The sequence below is a fragment of the Oncorhynchus tshawytscha genome, linkage group LG33 (genome assembly GCF_018296145.1).
Source record: "Oncorhynchus tshawytscha isolate Ot180627B linkage group LG33, Otsh_v2.0, whole genome shotgun sequence".
Lineage (NCBI taxonomy): Eukaryota > Metazoa > Chordata > Actinopteri > Salmoniformes > Salmonidae > Oncorhynchus > Oncorhynchus tshawytscha.
This window is the reverse complement of record NC_056461.1, coordinates 25,612,965-25,639,377: the sequence shown is the minus strand read 5'-3', so window position 1 is coordinate 25,639,377 and position 26,413 is coordinate 25,612,965. Positions and strand designations below refer to the sequence as shown.

Here is a 26,413-nt window from a genome sequence, read left to right as displayed (position 1 = left end):
GTGATGGACCATTCTTGATACACACTGGAAACTGTTGAGCTTGAAAAACCCAGCAGCTCTACAGACAATTCCTTCGACTTCATGGCTTGGTTTTTGCTCTGACTTGCACTGTCAACTGTGGGACCTTTATATAGACAGGTTTGTGCGCCTTTCCAAATCATGTCCAATCAATGGAATTTAACACAGGTGGACTCCAATCAAGTTGTAGAAACATCCTAAGGATGATCAATGGAAACAGGATGCACCTGCACTCAATTTCAAGACTCATAGCAAAGGGTTTGAATACTTATGTAAATAAAAAACAAAAATGTCTAAAAACCTGTTTTTGCTTTGTCATTATGGGGAATTGTGTGTAGATTGCTGAGGATAAAAAAACATGTTTAAACCATTTTAAAATAAGGCTGTATTGTAACAAAATGCGGAAAAAGTCAAGGGGTCTGAATACCTTCTGAAGGCACTGTAATGTTTGGTATACTCAGTTTAGGTAAAATGTGGTGTAGGATTGCAAAATTCCAGGAACTTTAATAAATTCCCAAGTTCTCTCGATATCCCAGATACAGGAAGGAATAAGCAGAAAATCCGGTATCCTGCAACCAGGATTTCTGGAAAACCAGGGAATTTATTGAAAGTTCCCGGAATTTTGCAACCCTACTGTGGCATACATAGGGTAGAATTGTTTTTGTTGTTCTTGTTAATTGCCCCAGTATATGGCCTCCTGACAACACCCTTCACAGACATGGGCCTTTGGTCAAATTAACTTAACTTCCAATGCAGAGGGGCGTCTAGTAGGTTAACATACATCTGCAACCCTGTGCATGTGACTAAATAAAAATCTAATCTAATCTACAAAACTGATTTGGGATCAAATGGCTTTGCTGAGGTATTTCTCATTATGAAAGTGCCAACAGGTTAGCATGTTAGGCTAGGCGGTGTTTTAAAGGCTCTCCTAGTGGTATGCGTCTGTGTGACATTCTGACAGCCTATATTCACACACATCCTATTTACATTGAGGAAATGTCTGGATGCCACATGGGAAGTGGTCTTCCCTCCTTTCGGCATTCCACCCATATGTCACTTGTCATTTCTCAGGGATTATAATTACCTTAAAAGCATTGGAATTTCTCCCCAATGCCCCCACCCCATCTAGGCACACAGGTCTCTCACAAGGACATTGTACTGTATCCCTAGGAATACTTTGTATACGAACCTGCCAAAACTAATTTTCAATAAATTGTTGCTTACCATGACAGCTAGGCTACATTTGCCGTGTTGGGAGTGGGATGGCATAAACACCTGGAATGGTCATAGAGAGTCCCTAAATGAGATTCGAAAGTGTAACCTTGAGCCCAGGGAAAGCTAACTCCATGCTGATACAGACTAGAGGTCGACCGATTATGATTTTTCAACGCCGATACCGATAACGATTATTGGAGGACAAAAAAAGCCGCTGCCGATTAATCGGCCGATTTTTAAAATGTATTTGTAATAATGACAATTACAACAATACTGAATGAACACTTATTTTAACTTAATATCAATAAATATAATACATCAATAAAATTTTGCCTCACATAAATAATGAAACATGTTCAATTTGGTTTAAATAATGCAAAAACAAAGTGTTGGAGAAGAAAGTTAAAGTGCAATATGTGCCATGTAAGAAAGCTAACGTTTAAGTTCCTTGCTCAGAACATGAGAACATATGAAAGCTGGTGGTTCCTTTTAACATGAGTCTTCAATATTCACAGGTAAGACGTTTTAGGTTGTAGTTATTATAGGAATTATAGGACTATTTCTCTCTATACCATTTGTATTTCATATACCTTTGACCATTGTATGTTCTTATAGGTACTTTAGTATTGCCAGTGTAACAGTATAGCTTCCGTACCCCTCCTCGCTCCTACCTGGGCTCGAACCAGGAACACAACGACAACAGCCACCCTCGAAGCAGCGTTACCCATGCAGAGCAAGGGGAACAACTACTCCAAGTCTCAGAGCAAGTGATGTTTGAAACGCTATTAGCGCGCACCCCGCTAACTAGCTAGCCATTTCACATCACATTGTTACACCAGCCTAATCTCGGGAGTTGATAGGCTTGAAGTCATAAACAGCAGAGCTGCTGGCAAAACGCACGAAAGTGCTGTTTGAATGAATGCTTATGAGCCTGCTGGTGCCTACCATCGCTCAGTCAGACTGCTCTATCAAATCATAGACTTAATTATACCATAATAACACACAGAAAAGCGAGCCTTAGGCCATTAATATGGTCGAATCCAGAAACTATCATCTCAAAAACAAGACGTTTATTCTTTCAGTGAAATACGGAACCATTCCGTATTTTATCTAATGGGTGGCATCCATCAATCTAAATATTCCTGTTACATTGTACAACCTTCAATGTTATGTCATAATTACGTAAAATTCGGGCAAATTCATTCGCAATGAGCCAGGCGGCCCAAACTGTTGCATATACCCTGACTCTGTGTGCAATGAACGCAAGAGAAGTGACACAATTTCAGCTGGTTAATATTGCCTGCTAACCTGGATTTCTTTTAGCTAAATATGCATGTTTAAAAATATATCCTTCTGTGTATTGATTTTAAGAAAGGCATTGGTGTTTATGGTTAGGTACATGTTGGAGCAACGACAGTCCTTTTTTGCGAATGCGCACTACAACGATTATATGCAACGCAGGACACGCTAGATAAACTAGTAATATCATCAACCATGTGTAGTTATAACTAGTGATTATGATTGATTAAGTTCAATGCTAGCTAGCAACTTAACTTGGCTTCTTACTGCATTCGCGTAACAGGCGGGCTCCTCGTGAGGCAGGTGGTTAAGAGCGTTGGACTAGTTTTATTTTTTAAAATATTTTTTGTTGTTGAATTTTACCCGTTTTTCTCCCCAATTGCGTGGTATTAAATTGTTTTAGTAGCTACTATCTTGTCTCATCGCTACAACTCCCGTACGGGCTCGGGAGAGACGAAGGTTGAAAGTCATGCGTCCTCCGATACACAACCCAACCAAGCCGCACTGCGTCTTAACACAGCGCGCATCCAACCCGGAAGCCAGCCGCACCAATGTGTCGGAGGAAACACTGTGCACCTGGCAACCTTGGTTAGCGCGCACTGCGCCCGGCCCACCACTGAGGTCGCTGGTGCGCGATGAGACAAGGACATCCCTACCGGCCAAGTCCTCCCTAACCAGGACGACGCTAGGCCAATTGTGCGTCGCCCCATGGACCTCCCGGTCACGGCCGGTTACGACAGAGCCTGGGCGCGAACCCAGAGTCTCTGATGGCACAGCTGCCCTTAACCACTGCGCCACCCGGGAGGCCGGCGTTGGACTAGTTAACCGTAAGGTTGCAAGATTGAATCCCTGAGCTGACAAGGTAAAAATCTGTCGTTCCCTGAACAAGGCAGTTAACCCACCGTTCCTAGGCCGTCATTGAAAATAAGAATGTGTTCTTAACTGACTTGCCTAGTTAAATAAAGATTAAATAAAAGGTGTAAAATATATATATATAAAAAATATATTTTTTTTTAAAAGAAGGCAAAATTGGCCTCCAAAATTACCGATTTCCGATTGTTATGAAAACTTGAAATCGGCCCTAATTAATCAGCCATTCCGATTAATCGGTCGATCTCTAAATACATACCCACCAGCCCATGAAAATGCTAATGGGAAACATGGCTACTCAAATAGAGCCACACCGTGGAGATGTCATAATAGCCATAAAACCCAGCGGTAAAACAGGGAAATTCATTTTTCCCATAGGGGATTTTAGAAACACTTAAAATATGGGCTGTGTTTCATGTAGGCTTACCCTGGCATGACGCTTTGATAACCATGTAAATCTCTCTAGGACAAGGTGACTTTTATCAATATATCCGTCTCTATTTACTCTCAAATTCAAATATGCTAATTAGCATCACAGTAGATATCATGCAAAATGATAAATCCCTGGAAGCTCCTGCACATCATCTCTAGCTGACACATTTGCTAACAGGTATTTGTCACGCCTTGGTCTTAGTATTTTGTGTTTTCTTTAATTATTTGTTCAGGCCAGGGTGTGACATGGGTTTATTGTGTTGTCGTATTGGGGTTTTTGTAAGCATTGGGATTGTGGCTGATTAGGGGTGTGTCTAGCATAGGCTTGGCTGCCTGAGGCGGTTCTCAATCAGAGTCAGGTGATTCTCGTTGTCTCTGATTGGGAACCATATTTAGGTAGCCTGGGTTTTGCTGTGTATTTTGTGGGTGATTGTTCCTGTCTCTGTGTAGTGTTCACCAGATAGGCTGTAATTAGGTTTTCACGTTTCGTTTGTTGTTTTTGTATTTATTTAGTTATTTCATGTATCACTCTTTTTTCATTAAAGAACATGAGTAACCACCACGCTGCATTTTGGTCCGACTCTCCTTCAACAGACGAACGCCGTTACAGTATTATATCAATTTAAAACATTCAGAAGACTTTTCACAGAATTGTCCATTTAAATAAATGTAGCCAATTTATTCATTATTACATTTAACTAACATCTAGAATGTCATTGTAGCATTACGATTTCTCTTCACTGGAACTAAGGGGCCTAGCCCGAACCATGAAAATCAGCCCCAGATATTCCTCCTCCACCACACTTTACAGGTGGCACTATGCATTCGGGCAGGTGGTATTCTCCTAGGATCCGCCAAACCCAGTTTCCATGGCTACTCAGCCATGGAAACCCATTTCATGAAGGTCCCAATGAGCAGTTATTGTGGTGACGTTGCTTCCAGAGGCAGTTTGGAACTTGTTAGTGAGTGTTGCAAACGAGGACAGACGAGTTTACACACTACGCGCTTCAGCACTCGGCGGTCCCTTTCTGTGAGCTTGTGTGGCCTACCACTTCGCGGCTGAGCCGTTGTTTCTCACAGACATTTCCACTTCACAATAACAGCCCTTACAGTTGACCAGGGCAGCTTTAGCAGGGAAGAAATTTGACGAACTGACTTGTTGGAAAGATGGCATCCTATGACGGTGCCACATTGAACGTCACTGAGCTCTTCAGTAAGGCCATTTTACTGCCAATGTTTGTCTATGGCGATTGCATGGCTCTGTGCTCAATTTTATACACCGGTCAGCAACAGGTGTGACTGAAATAGCCAAATCCACTAATTTGAAGGGGTGTCCACATACTTTTGTATATTTTGTGTAGCATTTACAGGTAACAAACAAAATCAAGAAAACACCAACATAAAGTGTCTTAATAGGGCGTAGGGCCACCAGGACAGCTTCAATGTGCCTGAAACTCTTATTGGAGGGATGCAACACCAGTCTCACTCAAGAAATTCCATAATTTGATGTTCTGTTGATGGTGGTGGAAAACGCTCTCAGGCGCCACTCCAGAATTTCCCATAAGTATACTGAACAAAATTATAAAATGCAACATGTAACAATTTCAAAGATTTTACTGAGTTATAGTTCACATAAGGAAATCAGTTAATGAAACAAATTCAATAGGCCCTAATCTATGGATTTCATATGACTGCGAATACAGATATGCAGTTGGTCACAAACATCTTTTTAAAAAGTAGGGGCATGGATCAGAAAACCAGTATCTGGTGTGAGAATTGATAGGGCTGTTGATTGTGGCCTGTGGAATGTTGTCTCACTCTTCAATGGCTGTGCAAAGTTTCTGGATATTGGCGGGATCTGAAACGCGTGGTCATACACGTCAATCCAGAGCATTCCAAACATGCTCAAGGGGTGACATGTCTCGTGAGTATGCAGGCCATGGAAGAGCTAGGACATTTTTAGCTTCCAGGAATTGTGTACAGATACTTCCGACATGGGGCCATGCATTATCATGTTGAAATACAAGGTGATGGCGGCTGATGAATGGCACGACAATGGACCTCAGGATCTTGTTACGGTAGCTTTGCATTCAAATTGCCACTTTGGAGGTGGCTTATGGTAGAGAAATTAACATTAAATGATCTGGAAACAGTTCTGGTGGACATTCCTGCAGTCAGCATGCCAATTACACACACCCTCAAAACACACCCTGGCATTGTGTTGTGTGACAAAACGGCACATTGTGGCCTTTGTCCCCCAGCACAAGGTGCACCTGTGTAATGATCATGCTGTTTAATCAGCTTCGTCATATGCCACACCTGTCAGGTGGATTGATTATCTTGGCAAAGGAGAAATGCTCACTAACAGGGATGTAAACAAATGTGTGCACAACATTTGAGAGAAATATTGTGATTATCGAACATTTCTGGGATCTGTATTTTAGCTCATGAAACATGGGACCAACACTTTACATGTTGCATTTATATTTTTGTTCTGTGTAGGTGGGATGTCTGGTGAATGAAACACCCACTCACACACACACACAAACACTTTAGAGCCCCTATGCTCCGTTGAGACCCCCCTTTCAAAAGTCACTGAGATCTCTTCTTCTAGCCATGGTAGCCAAAATAATGGGCAACTGGGCATTTTTATACATAACCTGAAGCATGATGGGATGTTAATTGCTTAAATAACTCAGGATCCACACCTGTGTGGAAGCACCTGCTTTCAATATACTTTGTATTCTTTATTTTGGCAGTTACATGTACACGGAGTGTACAAAACATGCTCTTTCCATGACAGACTGACCAGGTGAAACCAGGTGAAAGCTATGATCCCTTATTGAGGTCACTTGTTATATCCATTTTGAATCAGTCTATATGAAGGGGAGGACACCATTTTTAAGCCTTGAGACAACAGAGACAGTAATTGTTTTTGTATGCCATTCAGAGGGTGAATGGGCAAGACAAAAGATTTAAGTGCCTTTGAACGGGTATGGTAATACGTGCCAGGCGCACTGGTTTGAGAGTGTCAGAGCTGCAGCGCTGTTGGGTTTTTCACTCTCAGCAGTTTCCCATGTGTATCAAGAATGGTCCACCACCCAAAAGACATCCAACCAACTTGACACAACTGTGGGAAGCATCCTATGGCGTTCTGCATTAGCATCGAACAGCCCCCGTGATATGCAACTTTTCAGGGAAGCTAGAAACCAATATACACAGACAGTTAGAAAAGCCAAGACTAGCTTTTTCAAACAGAAATGTGCTTCCTGCAACACAAACTCAAAAAAGTTATTGGACACTGCAAAGTACATGGAGAATAAGAACACCTCCTCCCAGCTGCCCACTGCACTGAGGAGAGGAAACACTGTCACCACCAATAAATCCACTATAATTGATCATTTCAATGAGCATTTTTCTACGGCTGGCCATGCTTTCCACCTGGCTACCCCTACCCCGGTCAACAGCACTGCACTCCCCACAGCCACTTGCCCAAGCCTTCCCCATTTCTTCTTCTCCCAAATCCAGTCAGCTGATGTTCTGAAAGAGCTGCAAAATCTGGACCCCTACAAATCAGCCGGGCTAGACAATCTGGACCCTTTCTTTCTAAAATTATCTGCCGATATTGTTGCAACCCCTATTACTAGCCTGTTTAACCTCTCGTGTCATCTGAGTTTCCCAAAGATTGAAAAGCAGCTGCGGTCATCCCCCTCTTCAAAAGGGGGGGATACTCTTGACCCAAACTGCTACAGACCTATATCTATCCTACCCTGCCTTTCTAAGGTCTTCGAAAGCCAAGTCAACAAACAGATTACAAACCATTTAGAATCCCACCATACCTTCTCAGCTATGCAATCTGGTTTCAGAGCTGGTCATGGGTGTACCTCAGCAACGCTCAAGGTCCTAAACGATATCTTAACCGCCATCGATAAGAAACAATACTGTGTAGCCGTATTTATTGACCTGGCCAAGGCTTTCGACTCTGTCAATCACCACATCCTCATCGGCAGACTCGATAGCCTTGGTTTCTCAAATGATTGCCTCGCCTAGTTCACCAACTACTTCTCTGATAGAGTTCAGTGTGTCAAATCGGAGGGCCTGTTGTCCGGGCCTCTGGCAGTCTCTATTGGGGTGCCACAGGGTTCAATTCTTGGACCGACTCTCTTCTCTGTATACATCAATGATGTCGCTCTTGCTGCTGGTGAGTCTCTGATCCACATCTACGCAGACGACACCATTCTGTATACTTCTGGCCCTTCTTTGGACACTGTGTTAACAACCCTCCAGATGAGCTTCAATGCCATACAACTCTCCTTCCGTGGCCTCCAATTGCTCTTAAATGCAAGTAAAACTTCAACCTGCCTGCACCTGCCCGCCCATCCAACATCACTACTCTGGACGGTTCTGACTTAGAATATGTGTACAACTAAAAATACCTAGGTGTCTGGTTAGACAGTAAACTCTCCTTCCAGACTCACATCAAACATCTCCAATCCAAAGTTAAATCTGGCTTCCAATTTCGCAACAGAGCATCCTTCACTCATGCTGCCAAACATATCCTTGTAAAAACTGACCATCCTACCGATCCTCGACTTCGGCGATGTCATTTACAAAATATCCTCCAATACCCTACTCAATAAATTGGATGCAGTCTATCACAGTGCCATCCGTTTTGTCACCAAAGCCCCATATACTACCCACCACTGAGACCAGTACGCTCTCGTTGGCTGGCCCTCGCTTCATACTCATCGCCAAACCCACTGGCTCCAGGTCATCTACAAGACCCTGCTAGGTAAAGTCCCCCCTTATCTCATCTCGCTGGTCACCATAGCAGCACCCACCTGTAGCATGCGCTCCAGCAGGTATATCTCTCTGGTCACCCCCAAAACCAATTATTCCTTTGGCCGCCTCTCCTTCCAGTTCTCTGCTGCCAATTACTGGAGTGAACTACAAAAATCTCTGAAACTGGAGACACTTATCTCCCTCACTAGCTTTCAGCACCAGCTGTCAGAGCAGCTCACAGATTACTGCACCTGTACATAACCCATCTATAATTTAGCCCAAACAACTACCTCTCCCCCTACTGTATTTATTTATTTTTCTCCTTTGCACCCCATTATTTCTATCTCTACCTTGCACATTCTTCCACTGCAAATCTACCATTCCAGTGTTTTACTTGCTATATTGTATTTACTTCGACACCATGGCCTTTTTTTTTTTTGCGTTTACCTCCCTTATCTCCTCTCATTTACTCACATTGTATATATACTTGTTTTTCTACTGTATTATTGACTGTATGTTTGTTTTACTCCATGTGTAACTCTGTGTTGTTGTATGTGTCAAACTGCTTTGCTTTATCTGGGCCAGTTCAGTTCGCAATTGTAAATGAGAACTTGTTCTCAACTTGCCTACCTGGTTAAATAAAGGTGAAATTTAAAAAAAATTAAAAATTGGAGTCAACATGGGCCCACATCCCTGTGGAACGCTTTCGACACCTTGTAGAGTCCACACCCTGACAAAGTGAGGCTGTTCTGAGGGTAAGAGGGTGCAACTACATATTAGGAAGGTGCCCCAAATGTTTTGAACACTCCGTGTATATTTAGATATTAAAATACACAATAATGCCAATATTTTTGGTATTTCCCGAAAATGGTTTGCGGTCTGATTTATCTATACTCTGTATAATTCAAAAGCCTTTTTGACAGTTGAATTAATGAATTATAGCATGATTGTTTTACAGAAAGAGCAAACACAGATAAAAGTACAATACTTCTAAAAGCGTTTATGAAAGACAACCTCTGATAAGGGGGATAAGGAAGGAATCTGTGACATCCGACAAGATAAATCTGATGCACAACCAATAACAGGCCATGTCCTAGGGACAAAGACATAGAGATAGGAAATAATCATCTTCATTACCATTCACACAAAGCCCTCCTCATTTAGCCTGTATAATACGAAACAAATCCAGCTTGTGTAGCTTAACGGTGCCGTAAAATAGAAAGATCACTGCAGCAGTTGTTAGACGACAGACCTTAACAAAAACAAATTCCCCCATTAAAAACGTGAAAGAAAAACATTTGTTTGACAAAGTACGAAAATAAAACAACTGATGGGCTGAATAAATTAAAACTAGGTAGACTGGTCAAGAAAACGAAGTAGGTCTGTCTACCGCATCTCTTTAAGGGAAGTAGTCAACCTAACGCACCACCGCTTGTCAGAGACTACTACTGCTTCACCTCCACCCACTGTCACCCCTCTGAGCCTCTGTGCCCCCTCCCTGCATACATCTGCAGGCTCCTCAGCTGTGAATACCTACATGGTTGGCTGACAGGCATGAACAAACTCACCTTTCATAAACAAACAGATAGCTGTGGAGGAGCCTCATGTGACCCTCCTCTCTCTCACCCTCTTCTGGCCTCTCCTACCAAATCCTCTCGTTTGTTTCTCTTCCCCAAAGAGGGCCTCCCCTCAGTCTTCTCATTTGCGTCGCTGCTCCAACTCCTCTTCTCTGAAACTACTCTTTACCCGCCTTCCCTCCTTTACACGCTCTGCTCCTCTGTCTCTTACTTCCTACTGTAAGTCTCACCTCATCCTCTCCTCTTGTCAAAGTCTCTCTTTGTTCTTCTCCTGTCTTTGCTCCTCTTTTCTCCTTATCGGTGCTCCCCCTCTTCCCCTGACCAAGGCGCTGTGTGTGTTTCTCCTCCAGGCTGTAGCTTGTCTTCATCTCCTGCTCAGAGGTAGCACACGGTCGCCCAGCATGCCATTATGTTTCCACCAACAGAACTACACTACTAATGGAAAACAACAGCCTCAGGGTTCACCCTCCTAAAACTACAATATAAGCTCTCTCCCGGTGGTGTTCTGTCCATTGTGGAGGCTTTACTGTGTAAGTTCCCCCTGAAACAAAGGGCTGCTCTGCTCTCCTCTGTGTGTTTTTTAACCTTTTGTTGTTAGTGTCGCCCTTTCCTTCCTGTCCTAGTGGGGGGTGTTAGTCGCAGCGTTGGGGCCTTCGCTGTTAGTCAGTGCAGCTGCCTTCTATTGGACTGAGCACTGAGAACAGTCCCTGGGCACTACTAGACTTCTAACCCCCTCCCTTTCCCTCCACAGAGCGGGGAAGGGCAACAAACTGAAACACAGCTTGGAGACAGGAATGCGGAATCAGAGCTGGTGTGTGTGTGTGTGTGTGTGTGTGTGTATATATAAAGGGGTAGAGAGACATTAGTGAAGTGGACAGGACAGGCTGTGTCCAGGGTGAAAGGTCAGGAGTGAGTGGCCATGACCTGGAACTCCTACTGGACACAGCAGACACACATTCTGGACAAAGACCTCTGTTCCTGAGACCACAGATTCCAGGAATTAGCAGTGAAGCCTCCACCTTGAAAACAAGTACTTTACTTCAAAGTACATAAAGCTCTGAATCACTTATTCCTCCCACAAAAAAAACTAAATTACCTCAAGGTAATTTTATTTTAACCTTTATTTACCTAGGCAAGTCAGTTAAGAACAAATTCGTATTTACAATGACGGCCTACGCCGGCCAAACATCTTACATACAGACATTCTCAAATTTGTTGGTACCCTGACAGCTCATTGAAATAATGCTTCATTCCTTCTGAAAAGTGATGAAATGAAAATATTTTATTGTGTATACTTGCATGCCTTTGGTATGTCATAGAATAAAGCAAAAAAGCTGTAAAAAAGAGATTCATTATTGCTTATTCTCCAAAGATATTCTAAAATGGCCTGGACACACAATATAATAAATAAATTGGATTATAGTGATATTTCAAACTAATTATTTTCTTTAATTAGTATCACACATCTCCAATCTTGTAATCAGTCAGTCAGCCTATTTAAATGGAGAAAAGTAGTCACTGAGCTGTTTGGTATCATTGTGTGCACCACACTGAACATGGGCCAGAGTAAAGTAGTCACTGAGCTGTTTGGTATCATTGTGTGCACCACACTGAACATGGGCCAGAGTAAAGTAGTCACTGAGCTGTTTGGTATCATTGTGTGCACCACACTGAACATGGACCAGAGTAAAGTAGTCACTGAGCTGTTTGGTATCATTGTTTGAACATGGACCAGAGTAAAGTAGTCTCATGTTTGGTATCATTGTGTGCACCACACTGAACATGGACCAGAGTAAAGTAGTCACTGAGCTGTTTGGTATCATTGTGTGCACCACACTGAACATGGACCAGAGTAAAGTAGTCACTGAGCTGTTTGGTATCATTGTGTGCACCACACTGAACATGGACCAGAGTAAAGTAGTCTCTGAGCTGTTTGGTATCATTGTGTGCACCACACTGAACATGGACCAGAGTAAAGTAGTCACTGAGCTGTTTGGTAACATTGTGTGCACCACACTGAACATGGGCCAGAGTAAAGTAGTCACTGAGCTGTTTGGTATCATTGTGTGCACCACACTGAACATGGGCCAGAGTAAAGTAGTCTCTGAGCTGTTTGGTATCATTGTGTGCACCACACTGAACATGGGCCAGAGTAAAGTAGTCACTGAGCTGTTTGGTATCATTGTGTGCACCACACTGAACATGGACCAGAGTAAAGTAGTCACTGAGCTGTTTGGTAACATTGTGTGCACCACACTGAACATGGACCAGAGTAAAGTAGTCACTGAGCTGTTTGGTATCATTGTGTGCACCACACTGAACATGAGAAATGACCAGAGAAAGCAAAACAGAGATTTGTCTGAGGAGATCAGAAAGAAAATAATAGACAAGCATGGTAAATGTAAAGTCCACAAGATCATCTCCAAGTAGCTTGATGTTCCTGTGACAACAGTTGCAAATATTAAGAACTTTAAGGTCCATGGAACTATAGCCAACCTCCCTGGGCGTGGCCGCAAGAGGTATATCGACCCCAGATTGAACAGAAGGATAGTGCGAATGGTAGAAACAGAACCAAGGATAACTGCCAAAGAGATACAAGCTGAACTAGGTTGAAGGTACGTCAGTTTCTGATCACACCATCTGTCGATTTGTTCATCGGAAATTGTGAATAACTCACCCCAGGTTAATGAGAAGGGTGTGCTTGAAAAGATCCACATTACTCTGCAATGTTGGGTTGTGTTGGAGAGAGTCTCAGTCTTAAATCATTTTCCACACACAGTCTGTGCCTGTATGTAGTTTTTATGCTAGTGAGGGCTGAGAATCCACTCTCACTCACATAGGTACGTGGTTGCAAAGGGCATCAGTGTCTTAACAGTGCAATTTGCCAAGGCAGGATACTCTGAGCGCAGCCCAATACAGAAATCTGGCAATGGCTTCTGATTCAATTCCATTTTCACAGAACCGCTTGTTGCAATTTCGATGAGGGTCTCTTGTTCAGATATCGGTAAGTGGACTGGAGGGAGGACATGAAAGTGATAACGAATTTAGTTGTTTGTGTCATCGGTTTCTGGAAAGTACCTGCGTAATTGCGCACCCAACTCACTCAGGTGCATCGCTATATCACATTTTACATTGTCTGTAAGCTTGAGTTCATTGGCACACACAAAAAAAATCATACAATGATGGAAATCCCTGTGTGTTGTCCTTGTTAATGTAGTCAGAGAAGAGCTCAACTTCTTAGTCATAGCTTCAATTTTGTCCTGCATTAAATATAGTTGCGGAGAGTCCCTGTAATCCTAGATTCAGATCATTCAGGCGAGAGAAAAAAATCACCCAGATAGGCCAGTCGTGTGAGAAACTCGTCATAACGCACGCAGTCAGACAGGTGAAAATTATGGTCAGTAAAGAAAACTTTAAGCTCGTCTCTCAATTAAAAAAACGTGTCAATACTTTGCCCCTTGATAACCAGCGCACTTCTGTATGTTGTAAAAGCGTTACATGGTAGCTGCCCATATCATTGCATAGTGCAGAAAATACATGAGGGTTCAGGGGCCTTGCTATAACCAAGTTAACCATTTTCACTGTAGTGTCCAAAACATCTTTCAAGCTGTCAGGCATTCCCTTGGCAGCAAGAGCCTCTCAGTGGGTGCTGCAGTGTACCCAAGTGGCATCGGGAGCAACTGCTTGCACGTGCGTTAACACTCCACTATGTTTCCCTGTCATAGCTTTTGTGCCATCAGTACAGATACCAACACATCTTGACCACCAAAGTCCATTTGATGTCACAAAGATGTCCAGTAATTTAAAAATATCCTCTCCTGTTGTCCTGGTTTCCCGAAGAGGATGTCTTTCTTAATTGACTCCCCATAAATGTAACAGACATATACCAGGAGCTGTGGCGGGCCAGCCACATCTGCTGACTCATCCAGCTGTAATGCATAGAATTCACTGGCTTGTATGCGAAGCAGTAACTGTTTCAAAACATCTCCTGCCATGTCACTGATGCGCTGTGAAACAGTGTTGTTTTATGAAGGGTATTGTCTGTATAGTTTTTTTGGCCTTTTCCCCCAGCATTCCCCCAGCCATATCCGCAGCAGCAGGAAGAATTAACCTCTTGGGGCTAGGGGGCAGAATTTTCACTTTTGGATAAATAGTGTGCCCAATTTTAACTTCCTGCTACTCATGCCAAGAATATAAGATATTAATATTATTCATAGATTTGGATAAAAAACACTGAAGTTTCTAAAACTGTTTGAATCATGTCTGTGAGTATAACAGAACTTATGTAGCAGGCAAAACTCCGAGGACTAACCGTTCAGATTTTTTTTTTTTTAGGTCTGTCTGTTCAGTTAGTCCTCGTTGGAAAACGATATTTCTTGGGAACTGGTTTTCAGTTCCTACCGCTTCCACTGGATGTCACCAGTCTTTGGAATTTGGTTGAGGTTATTCCTTTGTGCAATGAAGAAGTAGGCCAACTAGGAACTGGGTAACACTGTTGAGAGTTGCGTGAGGAGTAGCGCTGGTTTGTTTTCATTCCTGTATTGAACACAGATAGACCCGTCTACAATTTGATCGATTATTACTGTTTAAAAATAACTAAAGTTGTATTACAAAAGTAGTTTGAAATATTTTGGCAAAGTTTATAGGCAACTTTTAAAATATTTTGTAGTGAAGTTGCGCATTTTGGAAGCTGTTTTTTTCAGGATCAAACGCGTCAAATAAATTGACATTTTGGATATATATGGACGGGATTAATCGAACAAAGGACCAATTGTGATGTTTATGGGACATATTGGAGTGCCAACAAAAGAAGCTTGTCAAAGGTAACATGTTTTATATTTAATTTCTGCGTTTTGTGTAGCGCCTGCAGGGTTGAAATATGCTTCCCCCTTTGTTTACTGCTGGTGCTATCATCAGATAATAGCTTCTTATGCTTTCGCCAAAAAGCATTTTTAAAATCTGACATGTTGACTGGATTCACAACGAGTGTTGCTTAAAATTGAGTATCTTACATTTGTGATTTAATGAAAGTTTGATTTTATATATTTTTTTTAAATTTGCCGCACTGCATTTTCCCTGTTTTTTGCCCAAGTGGGATGCAACTGTCCCGCCTATCCGTAAGAAATATTTAAGCCCTCCACAATAGTATGGGGCTTGCCTATCCTAGCCACTCGGTAGCTCACCATATAAGATGCTTCTAGCCCTTCTTATTAATGGTATCTGTTGCTTTTATACTTGTCTTACTACTCAAAAGTCTTAATTCTCGCTCCAAAAACTCCCGTGGCTTATTTTTCAAATTGGCATGTTTTGTTTCTAAATGTCTGCGCAAGAGTGAAGGTTTCATCAAGTTGTGAGAAAGTACTGTTGTTTGGTGTTTTCCCGGGTAAGGGAGCAGTAGATCTTCGGCTGCATCAGATTCACAACTGTCAGTGTCCATGCTAGCTGGGCTAACAACAAACATAGAATAACTGATGCTAGCATTGGATTTGCCCGTGCATGCAGAACAACTTGTCGGCGATAGGTGCAGGTTGTCACGCCCTGACCATAGAGAGCCCTTGGTTCTCTAGGGTGTGACTAGGGGGTGTTCTAGTATGTCTATTTCTATGTTGGTGCTAATGTGGTTCCCAATTAGAGGCAGCTGTTTATCGTTGCCTCTGATTGGGGATCATATTTAGGTAGCCATTTCCCTACCTGTGTTTTGTGGGATGTTGTTTGTGTTTAGTTGCCTGTGTGCACATCATGACTTCACGTTTCATTGTTTCTTTATTGTTTTACAGAGATTTAAAATATGTGGAACTATACTCACGCTGCGCCTTGGTCTGTCTCTCATAACGATCGTGACACAGGTGTAGTACTGCTGGTAGCAGCAGAAGAGCTGGTATGTGTCTATGGACGCTGGCCTAACTTTTTTGAACCATTTATCCATTTTCGAGCAAATGGAATGAGCAGCAGCTATGTTTGGCTACCGAAGGACCATTAGTGGAATTACCACGAGACTGTAATGGTTAATGTGACTGGATGTTAATTATTTGACTAGGCTACATGTATTTGACATTGCGTTGTTATTTCGCTCAACACTAATGGTTTAATTGTATTTTTTTGCAGTGAAACGACGCTACTCAGGTAAGAAAAAAACCTCACCCAAATGTATAGCCCCGTTGGAAAATATAAATGGACTCTTTGAAAATGTGAAGAAAAATGTGAATCACATTTTAATTTGGCGCATTGCGTACCCCAGTTTAGGAAAACTTGTTCTAAGACATGTGACACTGAAATTGAATAAGTTATATTATGTAAAAATAAATGGTGCAACACTAATAAATGTAATATTATTTTAGAACAAATTCGCTTTCTCCCGTGTTGGATATGGTCACTGTCCTCTGTTGTGAAACAATCTTCAGTGCACTATAGAATTGGTGCATTTCTCTGTTATGCGCATAATAGCAAGATTAACCAGCATATTGGGATTGAGAACAATATGGCGGAGGCAGCAGCAGCACCAGAGACAAGGAATGTAATTCTGTGCACAAGCACAAAACACCACATCTGTCATTTTTGTCCCATCCGAATCTGCCATGTCAGTAATTTGTACATGGCAGGACATTAACAATTCCAGCCAGAATAACCTACCTTTGGGAACTACAAAGCCCTCTGATAATAATAGTCCCGTGCGAATCGACATCCCTGTGTGTTGAGAGAAATGTCTGAGTAGAGACGTTAATAGATCGCAAAGCGGCATACAACTGACTTAAACGTTTGGAAATGATAAGTTCACTTTCGCATCCGTAGCCTTAAAACGCATCTCAAGAGCAAGTGCAATGTTTAGCTCACATTGCAATGCTGGGGGCATTCTTTTTCACGTCCTCTGCATGCATTTTGCTGTCATCTGTTACTGTGTTCGGAGTTTGTTATAACCAATGTACGTACTGGTGTGATTACGATAGGCTATTAAGGTCAGGCCCCATTGTTCGCATGCGATGCTTACACATTTCACGTAAAGAGAGCAAGGGTTGAGGGAATAGGCAAGGTTTTTCCTAAACAAATGACGGATTTCGGTAACAGAACTTCTAAGTCAGAAACAAGTAAGTAACAAGTAAGAAACCAAATGGCTGAAATGTTGTAATTTCAGCACTGTTTAATCAAACAGTGTGCTTAAAGCATCAGACAAGCTTAGTGCATATGTAGTTTGTTTTAGTCTGTCTATATATGGAAAAAATAAGTTTCAACATTTCGACCAAAGCCCTACACTTTATGATATGTAAATAAGCCTAACATAATATTAAAGCACATTCAATAACAATAGGATCGGAAAACCATGGCGGCACATTTCAGCATCTGCCCAAACATAGGCTTACGATCTTGAAAAGGCTTGTCAAGATCTGTGAGAGCACGGGGAATCAACTCAATTTCTGCATGCTTGCTCATTCCCTACTCGTCCTCCCCCCTTAAAGGTACTGTTATATAACCATATCTAAAAACACAAGCCCACACAAAGAACAGTCTGCTCAATTACAGAGACTTGTGCCCAGAGATGTACCAAGAAAATCCATCATCATGGCATTTGTTTTGTCACTTTCCTGTTCATTGTCTCAATGAATAGTATTAGAGGTTTTATCCTTTCAAAATATACCTCTAAAATAGCCATGTTTGTTTTGACTGGGAGGAGAGAGAGAAAGGAGAAAGGCTCAATCCTTGGTTTTGCAGCTTACTGGACTATGAAAGGTGAATTCTCCCTCTCCTCACTCTCAGGCCTCATTTCAAAGTGTGAAATGCTCCAGGTCCATTACATATATATTGGCAGTGGCTCTACCCAGTCTCTCATCCCTGATGGGGGAGAATGGCAGAGAGAATGAGAAAGACAGTGGGAGGGGAAAGGTCAGTGTGTGAGTGAATTTGAGATACAAAACACTGATTTGTGTGATTATGTTTCTGAATGTGTGTCTCCGAAAGTGTGTGACTTTGTAAATCTAAGTGTGTGTGCGCATGTGCATGGCATACGTGTGTGTGTGTGTGTGTGTGTGTGATTCTCAGTGCTCCTCTCGTCACGCTGAGGCCCGGGTATTTCCCTCTAATTACCTACAAAGGATTTAAAGAAGGGAGTTAGAGGGCTCCCCCAGTAAATAAATGATTTCAATTAGGCAGCTGCAGCTTCAGACTGACGTGGGTCAATAGACAGGGGAAACCTTGGCATACTTCCCTTCTTTCAGCCACGCATTTTCAAATTCATCACAGAAATACAGTATCATCCCGAACCCTTCAGAGTCATTTAAAGTGGGATTTATGACAGAGATGGAATTGAAATGCATTGGCTAAAATGTGTTACTGTAGCTTGTCAGAGTTAGCCTAGTAATTAGTGGCAAGGAGTTGGATAATTTGCTATGGCAATGTACCACAATGTACCACAATGTACCAGTGGCTATGTCCATGATTTGTCTTTAACCTAAAGTTAAACTGATGACAGACAGAAGAACAGGAACTGACCATGAATCAATTCTTCAAACAGTTAAAATTGCTTTCTATGAACATTAACATACGACAACTATAAACATCTACATGACAACCATAAAAAGCCTATGGCTTTGATTAGTGAGCGGTTTGCTCTGATAAATGTTAAGTATATAAAATCTTGATTCTCCTTTTAAAATGACATGTTATCTCCTTCAAAGCACTTGTATAATGACAGCTGGATTGACCACAGCACTTTAGGAGCAGCTGCACTGGAAATGCTATTCCAGGACTAGCTAATAAATACGCTGTGCTTCAAGAGAAAATATTGATGATGGTGCATCTAGTGAAAGAAGTTCATACATTTGTTAGTTGACATCATTTTGTGGTAGTTGGTGATAAATAAGTCATGAAGACCTTAAAAAAAAATTGGGGTAAAATTGGGGTCTGTATAAGAGCTTATACTGTTGCAGACTGTTGCTAGTCTGTTGGATGCTGCTGCTTGTTCGAAAGCCAATTGCTTGGTCATTGGAATTTAGAAGTAGGAGATCCCACCGGCTAAGGATGCAAAAGCCTAAACAGCCCTCTCTACACATTGAGGCCTCTTGCTGTTCAAGACCATGCCCTATTGTTTTGAGAGTGATATTTCAACAACAGGATTATGTCCTCCCCCCACAGAACTAAAGCAGGGCCAGTGGTGTGTGTGTTTCTAAGGATGCCATCGCTTTCTGGAGAGGCTCTAGCCCTCCTCATCATAACATTGTGCCTATGGAGAGAGGTAATGAAGGGCGAGAGATATAGAGAACCACTTAGCGAGTAATTAGAAACAAGCACATGGCCATATCTGACTGTGCAGCATGGGAACATTATGCATGCTGCTCGAGCACTATCGCCACGACGACACACCTCTGGTGTGCTGGCGCTGGCTTTCTAAAGGAGCGCATGGGTGAGCGCTCTGGAGGTGGAATGGTTATGGGAGAAGGGGAGAAATACGCTCAATGATTCCCATTTGAGGGGGAGTTTTAGTGATGCTGGTCAGTGGCTTTTCCAAGTGAACCCTAGGGAGGTGAAAGAAACAGTGATCTATACCCAGTGTATATGTTCCATATAAAAGGAGTAGCTGAGTCCATATGCTCTCTCTCCTTGAGCTGAACCTTGAGCTGGATATAATTTATTTGACACATCTTAGATGCTTTAGTTAAACTTAATTTATAGTTATAAGCAGTGACGTACCACGCCCCCCCCTACGAATCATAGTCTGTATTTCGAAATACGCTGGTATACGGTATATCGCCCAAGCCTAATCTCAGATTGCTTAAGTGATTGCTTAAACCTGCAAACCAGTTGTTGTTTTTTAAATAGATGAAGCAACACCTCACGGCACAACGCTGTTGTTTGAGGAATGAATTGTTGTTGTGTATGTACTGATATGTAGGATGTGTGTGATGTTTTACATTTATGTATTTCTGTCCTTGAGCTGTTCTTGTCCATTAAAACGTTAGCAACAGCTAATGGGGATCCTAATAAAATAGCAAACGTTGCTTCAATCAATATTTTCCCTTCCCATAATTCATTCAGAAATGTAGAAAAGGCATAAATATGTGACAGCACATTTTATTAGAGACCCTCAATTATACTGAGGGGACCCATCAATAAATATGGGGATAAAGAAATACAGGGCCACGATTATTCGTTCCTACACTGAGTCATTGTTCTGGTTTATGCTACCTACCAGGAGGAGCTCGTAAATTCGACCTACAGGCCCCTGCTTCTCTTGTGTTTTCCAGTTGAATGAGTTAGAAGACCACTTTAAAGGCACAGTAAATCCAGGTAGCCTACCAACCAGTGGCGGCACATGGACTAAAGCTCTACGCTCCTGCAACCTCCAGTGTTACACCATCTCTTCCTCCCTGCATCGATTGAGTGCCTCAACCGTTGTTTATGATTCTCTAGAACATCAACGGCGCAAACGATGACTGAGTGCTACACTTACAATGCTGCGGCCGTTAAGTCACTGACAGATCCAGTTTGCTTTCCCTTGCCATAAATTGAAGGTAAAGCCGCCTCTAAAACATCTGCCCAGACAAGAAAACAGTTTGAGTTGATGTGAGGGGAGTGAAGAAATAAAATGACATGGAAAACACGCTGTCTTTGATCATCTGAGTATGGTTCATCTAATAAGGAAGAGTATGCTTTCCCCATTTTAGGTTGTGAGTGGGCGCTCATGCAGGCAGAAATGTGGTTTGCTTTAGATCCTAGTTTGGCTCTAGAGGGAAAGCCAGTGTTGTGCTTGAAGTGGCTGGGGGAAATAGCCTAAGCCCCTGAACATTGCTTTACCAGAGCTGCAGGGTTAGTGAGGGGAAGAAGTACAAGTTGACACGTTCATGCATCGTTTTCTCTCTAACCCCTGCTCTGTCCCAAAAGAGCTCTAACATACATTGTTGGTTACTAAAACTGAACTCGCTCTCCTCCTTGAAATTGGCTCCATTGAAATAGCACGTGTCAAACTCATTCCACGGAGGGCCGAGTGTCTGCAGGTTTTTGCGCCACCCTTGTACTTGATTGATGAATTAAAAGGTCAATAATTAGTAAGGCACTCCCCTCACCTGGTTACCTAGGTCTTAATTGAAAGGAAAATGCAAAAACCTGCAGACACTAGGCCATCCGTGGAATGAGTTTGACACCCCTGCTCCGTAGGGTTGAAACAAAGATATAGAGAGTCTCTAGACAGGAGGTAGAATACTTGCCTCCTGCTCCCTACATTTGTCTCCTCCCGGCAGCCCTCCCTGGACAGCCAAGATGGAATACCTCAACCTCACCCAAGGTCACTCTGTTTCTAGTCTATACTGCGCCGCTCTAGGTTTATTTGGCCGATGCTGCCTACTCCCTAGACGTTTATTTGGGTAGCTCTAGTCTGGCCTGGGAGTTAAAACACTAACCATGGCTGTCTTTAGTCGGGCTAGAATAGACAATAAAACACTGCTGCAAAGCCCTCTGAGCAAACTGTGACCAAAAAAAGCTGCCGAAGTTTTGTTCTAAACAAATTCCAGCAGCTTTTCAAACAATGTTTTATTCTTTATTCAGAATCCATTCTACAAATGATTAATAACCAATCCCTTCAACGACCAGAATCTGATCGACACCAACTACAAATCAAAGTCAAAGTGACACTGAACAGCTCTATTAAGATGACAGGATGCAGCAGTGTGGAAGAGACAGCAGGCTACAACCCCGTTGGACCACAACGCCCTCATCCCAAATTCAACTCATTTGGAGAACTGGAGACTGAGTTGCATTTTGTGTGATTTCTCTGTCTACCTGCTAAGGGTTGTCATATGTTGCTCTGTACGTGTTCATTATCTGTCTGTATTGTCATTTTACGTGTTTTTAAATAACCTGATCAGAGACTGCGGTTGAAAATGTGCCATTTTACTAAAATGTTCATTAAAATGTGCACTGTCCCTGCAATAATAAAGCTAATAAAGTAAAGTAAAAGTGAGGGGCCCCGGGGGACTCGATCCACCCGACAACATGCCTCTACAAGGAGCCACACCTCCTGTGTCTTCATAAAACAGAAAGCCATTGTGACTCTCTGGGAGTTTTAACAATTCTCATCTGTGGACGATGTGGGGGTAAAGGCGTCCGCATGCTCCCAGCCAAAACAGTTCGGAAGAGTTTGTGCACATATGATGACAAACTTTTGTGGTGTTTTGGACTTTAGTAAGGTTTTTTTTTTAGCTGTTCGGGCACACACAAAAAATTCTAGAGGCCAGCCGAAATTCGGGAGCCGAAGCCTACACCCCCTTCTCATTGAGAAATACTGCACCAGACATCTTAGTTAGATGTAAAATTGTGCTACTTAGAACTCCTCTGCAAAAACGTCAATGATTTCCCCCCCACACCTTTATTTAACCAGGTAGGCCGGTTGAGGACAAGTTCTCATTTACAACTGCAACCTGGCCAAGATAAAGCAAAGCAGTGCATCATGCATGAATGACCGATTTCTTTAGTTATCTTAGATTAATTCAGACTATTTTGAGGAAGTGTATACTAGCTACGACGTCTCAAAATGGACAAACAGCACAATTGCTGCTTTTTTCTTGTTTTTCAAGCAAATGTCTTTTAAGGGAGTAAACGAGCACACTCCTTCAATTCTCCTAGACGTCTTCGGCTAGCCGCCAGCCGAAGTGAAGCATGCTGACGCCTTAGGAAGGGAAAGGGGCCACAAACACCTTAAAAACACACACTTGGTTCTGTAGAAGAGCTTTCACTAACAGTCAGAGCTTGCTTACTATCCACCTCTCAAAAACCCTTGGAAAAGTTTAAAGTCTTCCAAACCAGCCAAGCAGTTTGTTTTATGCTCTACAGAGTCAAAGGAAAAGACAGCGAGAGAAAACAGGGTGCTAGTTAGCAAGCAAGCTAATATTTTATTTTCTCTGTGTGGAGCTTTATACACCCAAAGCATTTGATCCAAATTCACTTCCCCCTATCCTCCCCCACTTTGAGAAGTATTTCGCCTAAACCGAACTTCCCCCCCACCAGGATTTAATATGCTGCAGGCAGGGGGGACGGCAGGGAAGAGAGAAGGGGGGGGGGGTCGAGGACTAGCCCAGATGACTCAGATGTTCTGTCATCTCGCTGCCTTGAGACTCAGTGAGCCGTGCGCTGCCCACATGGAAGGCAAAAGTGTTTATAAGGGGATGAAAGACAGACTGACAGCTCTGACTGAAACCTTCCAGAAATGACAGCCAACTCGCTTGGGCTATAAGAAAGGAGACCTACCTCTTGGCCAAAACTTGTAATAACCTAGAAATGAGTGACAACCAGATTTCACAGGAACCCTAAAAGACATGAGTGACCACTTCCAACCCAAACTTTTTAGAAATAAAGATAACTCATCTTACCTTGCCCCCTTCGATCTGGGATTCACTCCCAAATTTCCCAACTGCTCCGGAAGAGTTCATGATTTTCCCAAACTCTCCAAACAAATTAAGATTGCAGGGCTCGCCCCCTCCTGATGGAGAAGAAGAAGGAGAGACGGACGAAGGGAACGACAAAAAGGGACGAAAGAAAAAAGCAGTCCCTTAGTTCCTTGTCTTCAGCTGCTTGTCGTCTCCAGTTTCCACTGGCTGCTGTGGCCAGCCATCTTCATTCAGAAAACTATCCTTATTCCACACCGTGATCAGAGTGAACACACACACACAGACTGACCAAAGGTGGAGGTATATACACACCCACACACACAAACACGCTCACACACACCATTCAGAGGTGCACAGTTACAGACACCGGCACATGTTCCATGATCCGTTATCTGTTAAATCAGTAGCGCCCCTGCTGCCCCTCAGGCGAACCATTCCTGAGTGTATCTGAGGAAAACTGCAGGAGTCTCTCCTAGCTGGCTCGCCTTCTGCATGCCGCTCCCCCTGGTCATCTCCACGCGCTGCCAACACGGCCAGAGTGTGTGTGGAGAGAACTCTCCTGGGCCAGGCTCAGCGTGTGTGTGTAGCAGGGGGCGTTCCCCAGTGTGTCAGCGTCTCTGCATGTTGGCTGCCTGTCAGATTGCAGTTTGCCTGTCGGGTTCCTCCTGACACCCCTCCTCTCTCTGCTACCCCTCTCCGATACAAATTCAAGTTTTAGCAGCACCCCCTCCCTCACTTCCTCCTATTCCTTAAGTTACTCCGTGCCTTTCCCAGACCATCCAATCGCAGATCTCTCTCTTCCTCACTCTGTCTCTCACTCCCTATCCCTCCTTCTCTCACTCCAACTCTCTCACTGCTTATCCCTCCCTCTCTGCTTGTCCCTCCCACCCTCTCCTTGTCCCTCCCACCCTCTCCTGGTCCCTCCCACCCTCTCCTAGTCCCTCCCACCCTCTCCTAGTCCCTCCCACCCTCTCTCCCTCTGCTTGTCCCTCCCTCCCTCCCTCTCTCCCTCCTCTTGTCCCTCCCTCCCTCTCTCCCTCTGCTTGTCCCTCCCTCCCTCTCTCCCTCTGCTTGTCCCTCCCTCCCTCTCTCCCCTCTGCTTGTCCCTCCCTCCCACTCTCCCTCTGCTTGTCCCTCCCTCCCCTCTCTCCCTCTGCTTGTCCCTCCCTCCCTCTCTCCCTCTCCTGGTCCCTCCCACCCTCTCTCCCTCTGCTTGTCCCTCCCTCCCTCCCTCCCTCTGCTTGTCCCTCCCTCCCTCTCTCCCTCTGCTTGTCCCTCCCCTCTGCTTGTCCCTCCCTCCCTCTGCTTGTCCCCCACTCTATGACTCCCCCTCCCTCTAAGGCTCCCCCTCCCTCCAGTTGTAGGAGTTTCTCTCACAGCTTTCAACAGTTTTTTTTAGCTGAACTCAGACCAGCACTCACACAAAAGACTGTCTGACTGCCCCAACACTAAATGGCCAAAAGGATGTGGACACCCCGACAAATGAGTGGATTTGACTATTTCAGCCACAACCGTTGCTGACAGGTGTATAAAATTGAGCACACAGCCATGTAATCTCCATAAACAAAGATTGGCAGTAGAATTGCCTTACTGAAGAGCTCAGTGACTTTCAACGTTGTACGGTCATAGGATGCCACCTTTCCAACAAGTCAGATTGTCAAATTTCTGCTAGAGCTGCCCGGGTCAACTGTAAGTGCTGTTTTTGTGGAGACGTCTAGGAGCAATAACGGCGCAGCCACAAAGTGGTAGGCAACACAAGCTCACAGAATGGGACTGCCTAGCGCTGAAGTGCGTAGCTTGTAAAAATAGTCTATCCTCGGTTGCAACACTGACTACCGAGTTCCAAACTGCCTCTAGATGCAAAGTCACCACAATAACTGTTTGTCAGGAGCTTCATTAAATGAGTTTCCACGGCCGAGCAGCGGTACACAAGTGCAATGCCAAGCGTCGGCTGGAGTGGTGTAAAGCTCGCCCGCCGTTTGACTCTAAAACAGTGGAAACGCATTCACTGGAGTGATGAATTTCGCTTCACCATCTGGCAGTCCGATGGACAAATCTGGGTTTGGCAGATGCCAGGAGAACGCTACCTGCCCCCAATGTATAGTGCCAACTGTAAAGTTTGGTGGAGGAGGAATAATGGACTGGGTCTGTTTTTCATGGTTTGGGCTAGGCCCCTTAGTTCCAGTGAAGGGAAACACTACAGCATACAATGACATTCTAGACAATTCTGTGCTTTAACTTTGTGGCAACAGTTTGGGGAGGCCCTTTCCTGTGAGCCTGGCTTAATCGGCCAACATCAGGGCCCGACCTCTCTAATGCTCGTGGCTGAATGGAAGCAAGTCCCCGCAGCAATGTTCCAACATCTAGTGGAAAGCCTTCCCAAATGAGTGGAGGCTGTTATAGCAGCAAAGGGGGCCGACCTCCATATTAATGTCCATGATTTTGGAATGAGACAAGCAAGTGTTCATATACTTTTGGCCATGTAGTGTATGTTCAACAGAGTGCATCCAGTCTTTTTTCCCCACCTCCCTCTCCTCTTTTCCTCCATGAAGCTCTAGAAATGACACTGTTCCAGAACATTCCCCTCATATCTTCTCTGAGGCTGTTCAAGCTATTAAAGTGCACTTCTGACATTGTGGCTCCTTTCGTATCTTAATTTTAGTGTGTAGAGCGCACTAGTAGACCAGTTCATTAGCGGCTCGTTCAGGCCTCATTAAATATGAACAGATTGGAGCACTTTATTAATATATTGATGACCAGTGTTTAGAGCAACCAGTAATGCATATTTGACTACTTGGTTCAATGATGGATGATAATCTAACCTATCTGAATTAGTCTAAATTGACAAGGGGA

The 26,413-nt window shown here is 43.4% G+C and overlaps 1 protein-coding gene across 4 annotated transcripts in view; it reads right to left on the bottom strand.

Annotated features, from left to right (window-relative positions):
- LOC112233454 (colorectal mutant cancer protein-like) overlaps nucleotides 1-26,413 on the bottom strand; it is a 125,896-nt gene that overhangs the window by 76,141 nt on the left and 23,342 nt on the right. The window contains exon 1 of one of the 4 annotated variants that reach the window (XM_042311046.1): nucleotides 23,543-24,360. The exons of 2 other annotated variants lie outside the window; for them this stretch is intronic. In XM_042311046.1, coding sequence (XP_042166980.1) covers nucleotides 23,543-23,602 — 60 coding nt within the window. In that variant the 5' untranslated portion in view covers nucleotides 23,603-24,360. Of the gene's footprint in view, nucleotides 1-10,423; nucleotides 10,863-23,542; nucleotides 24,361-26,413 lie in introns of those variants that run through there. One more of the 4 variants, XM_042311045.1, reaches the window with a different exon arrangement.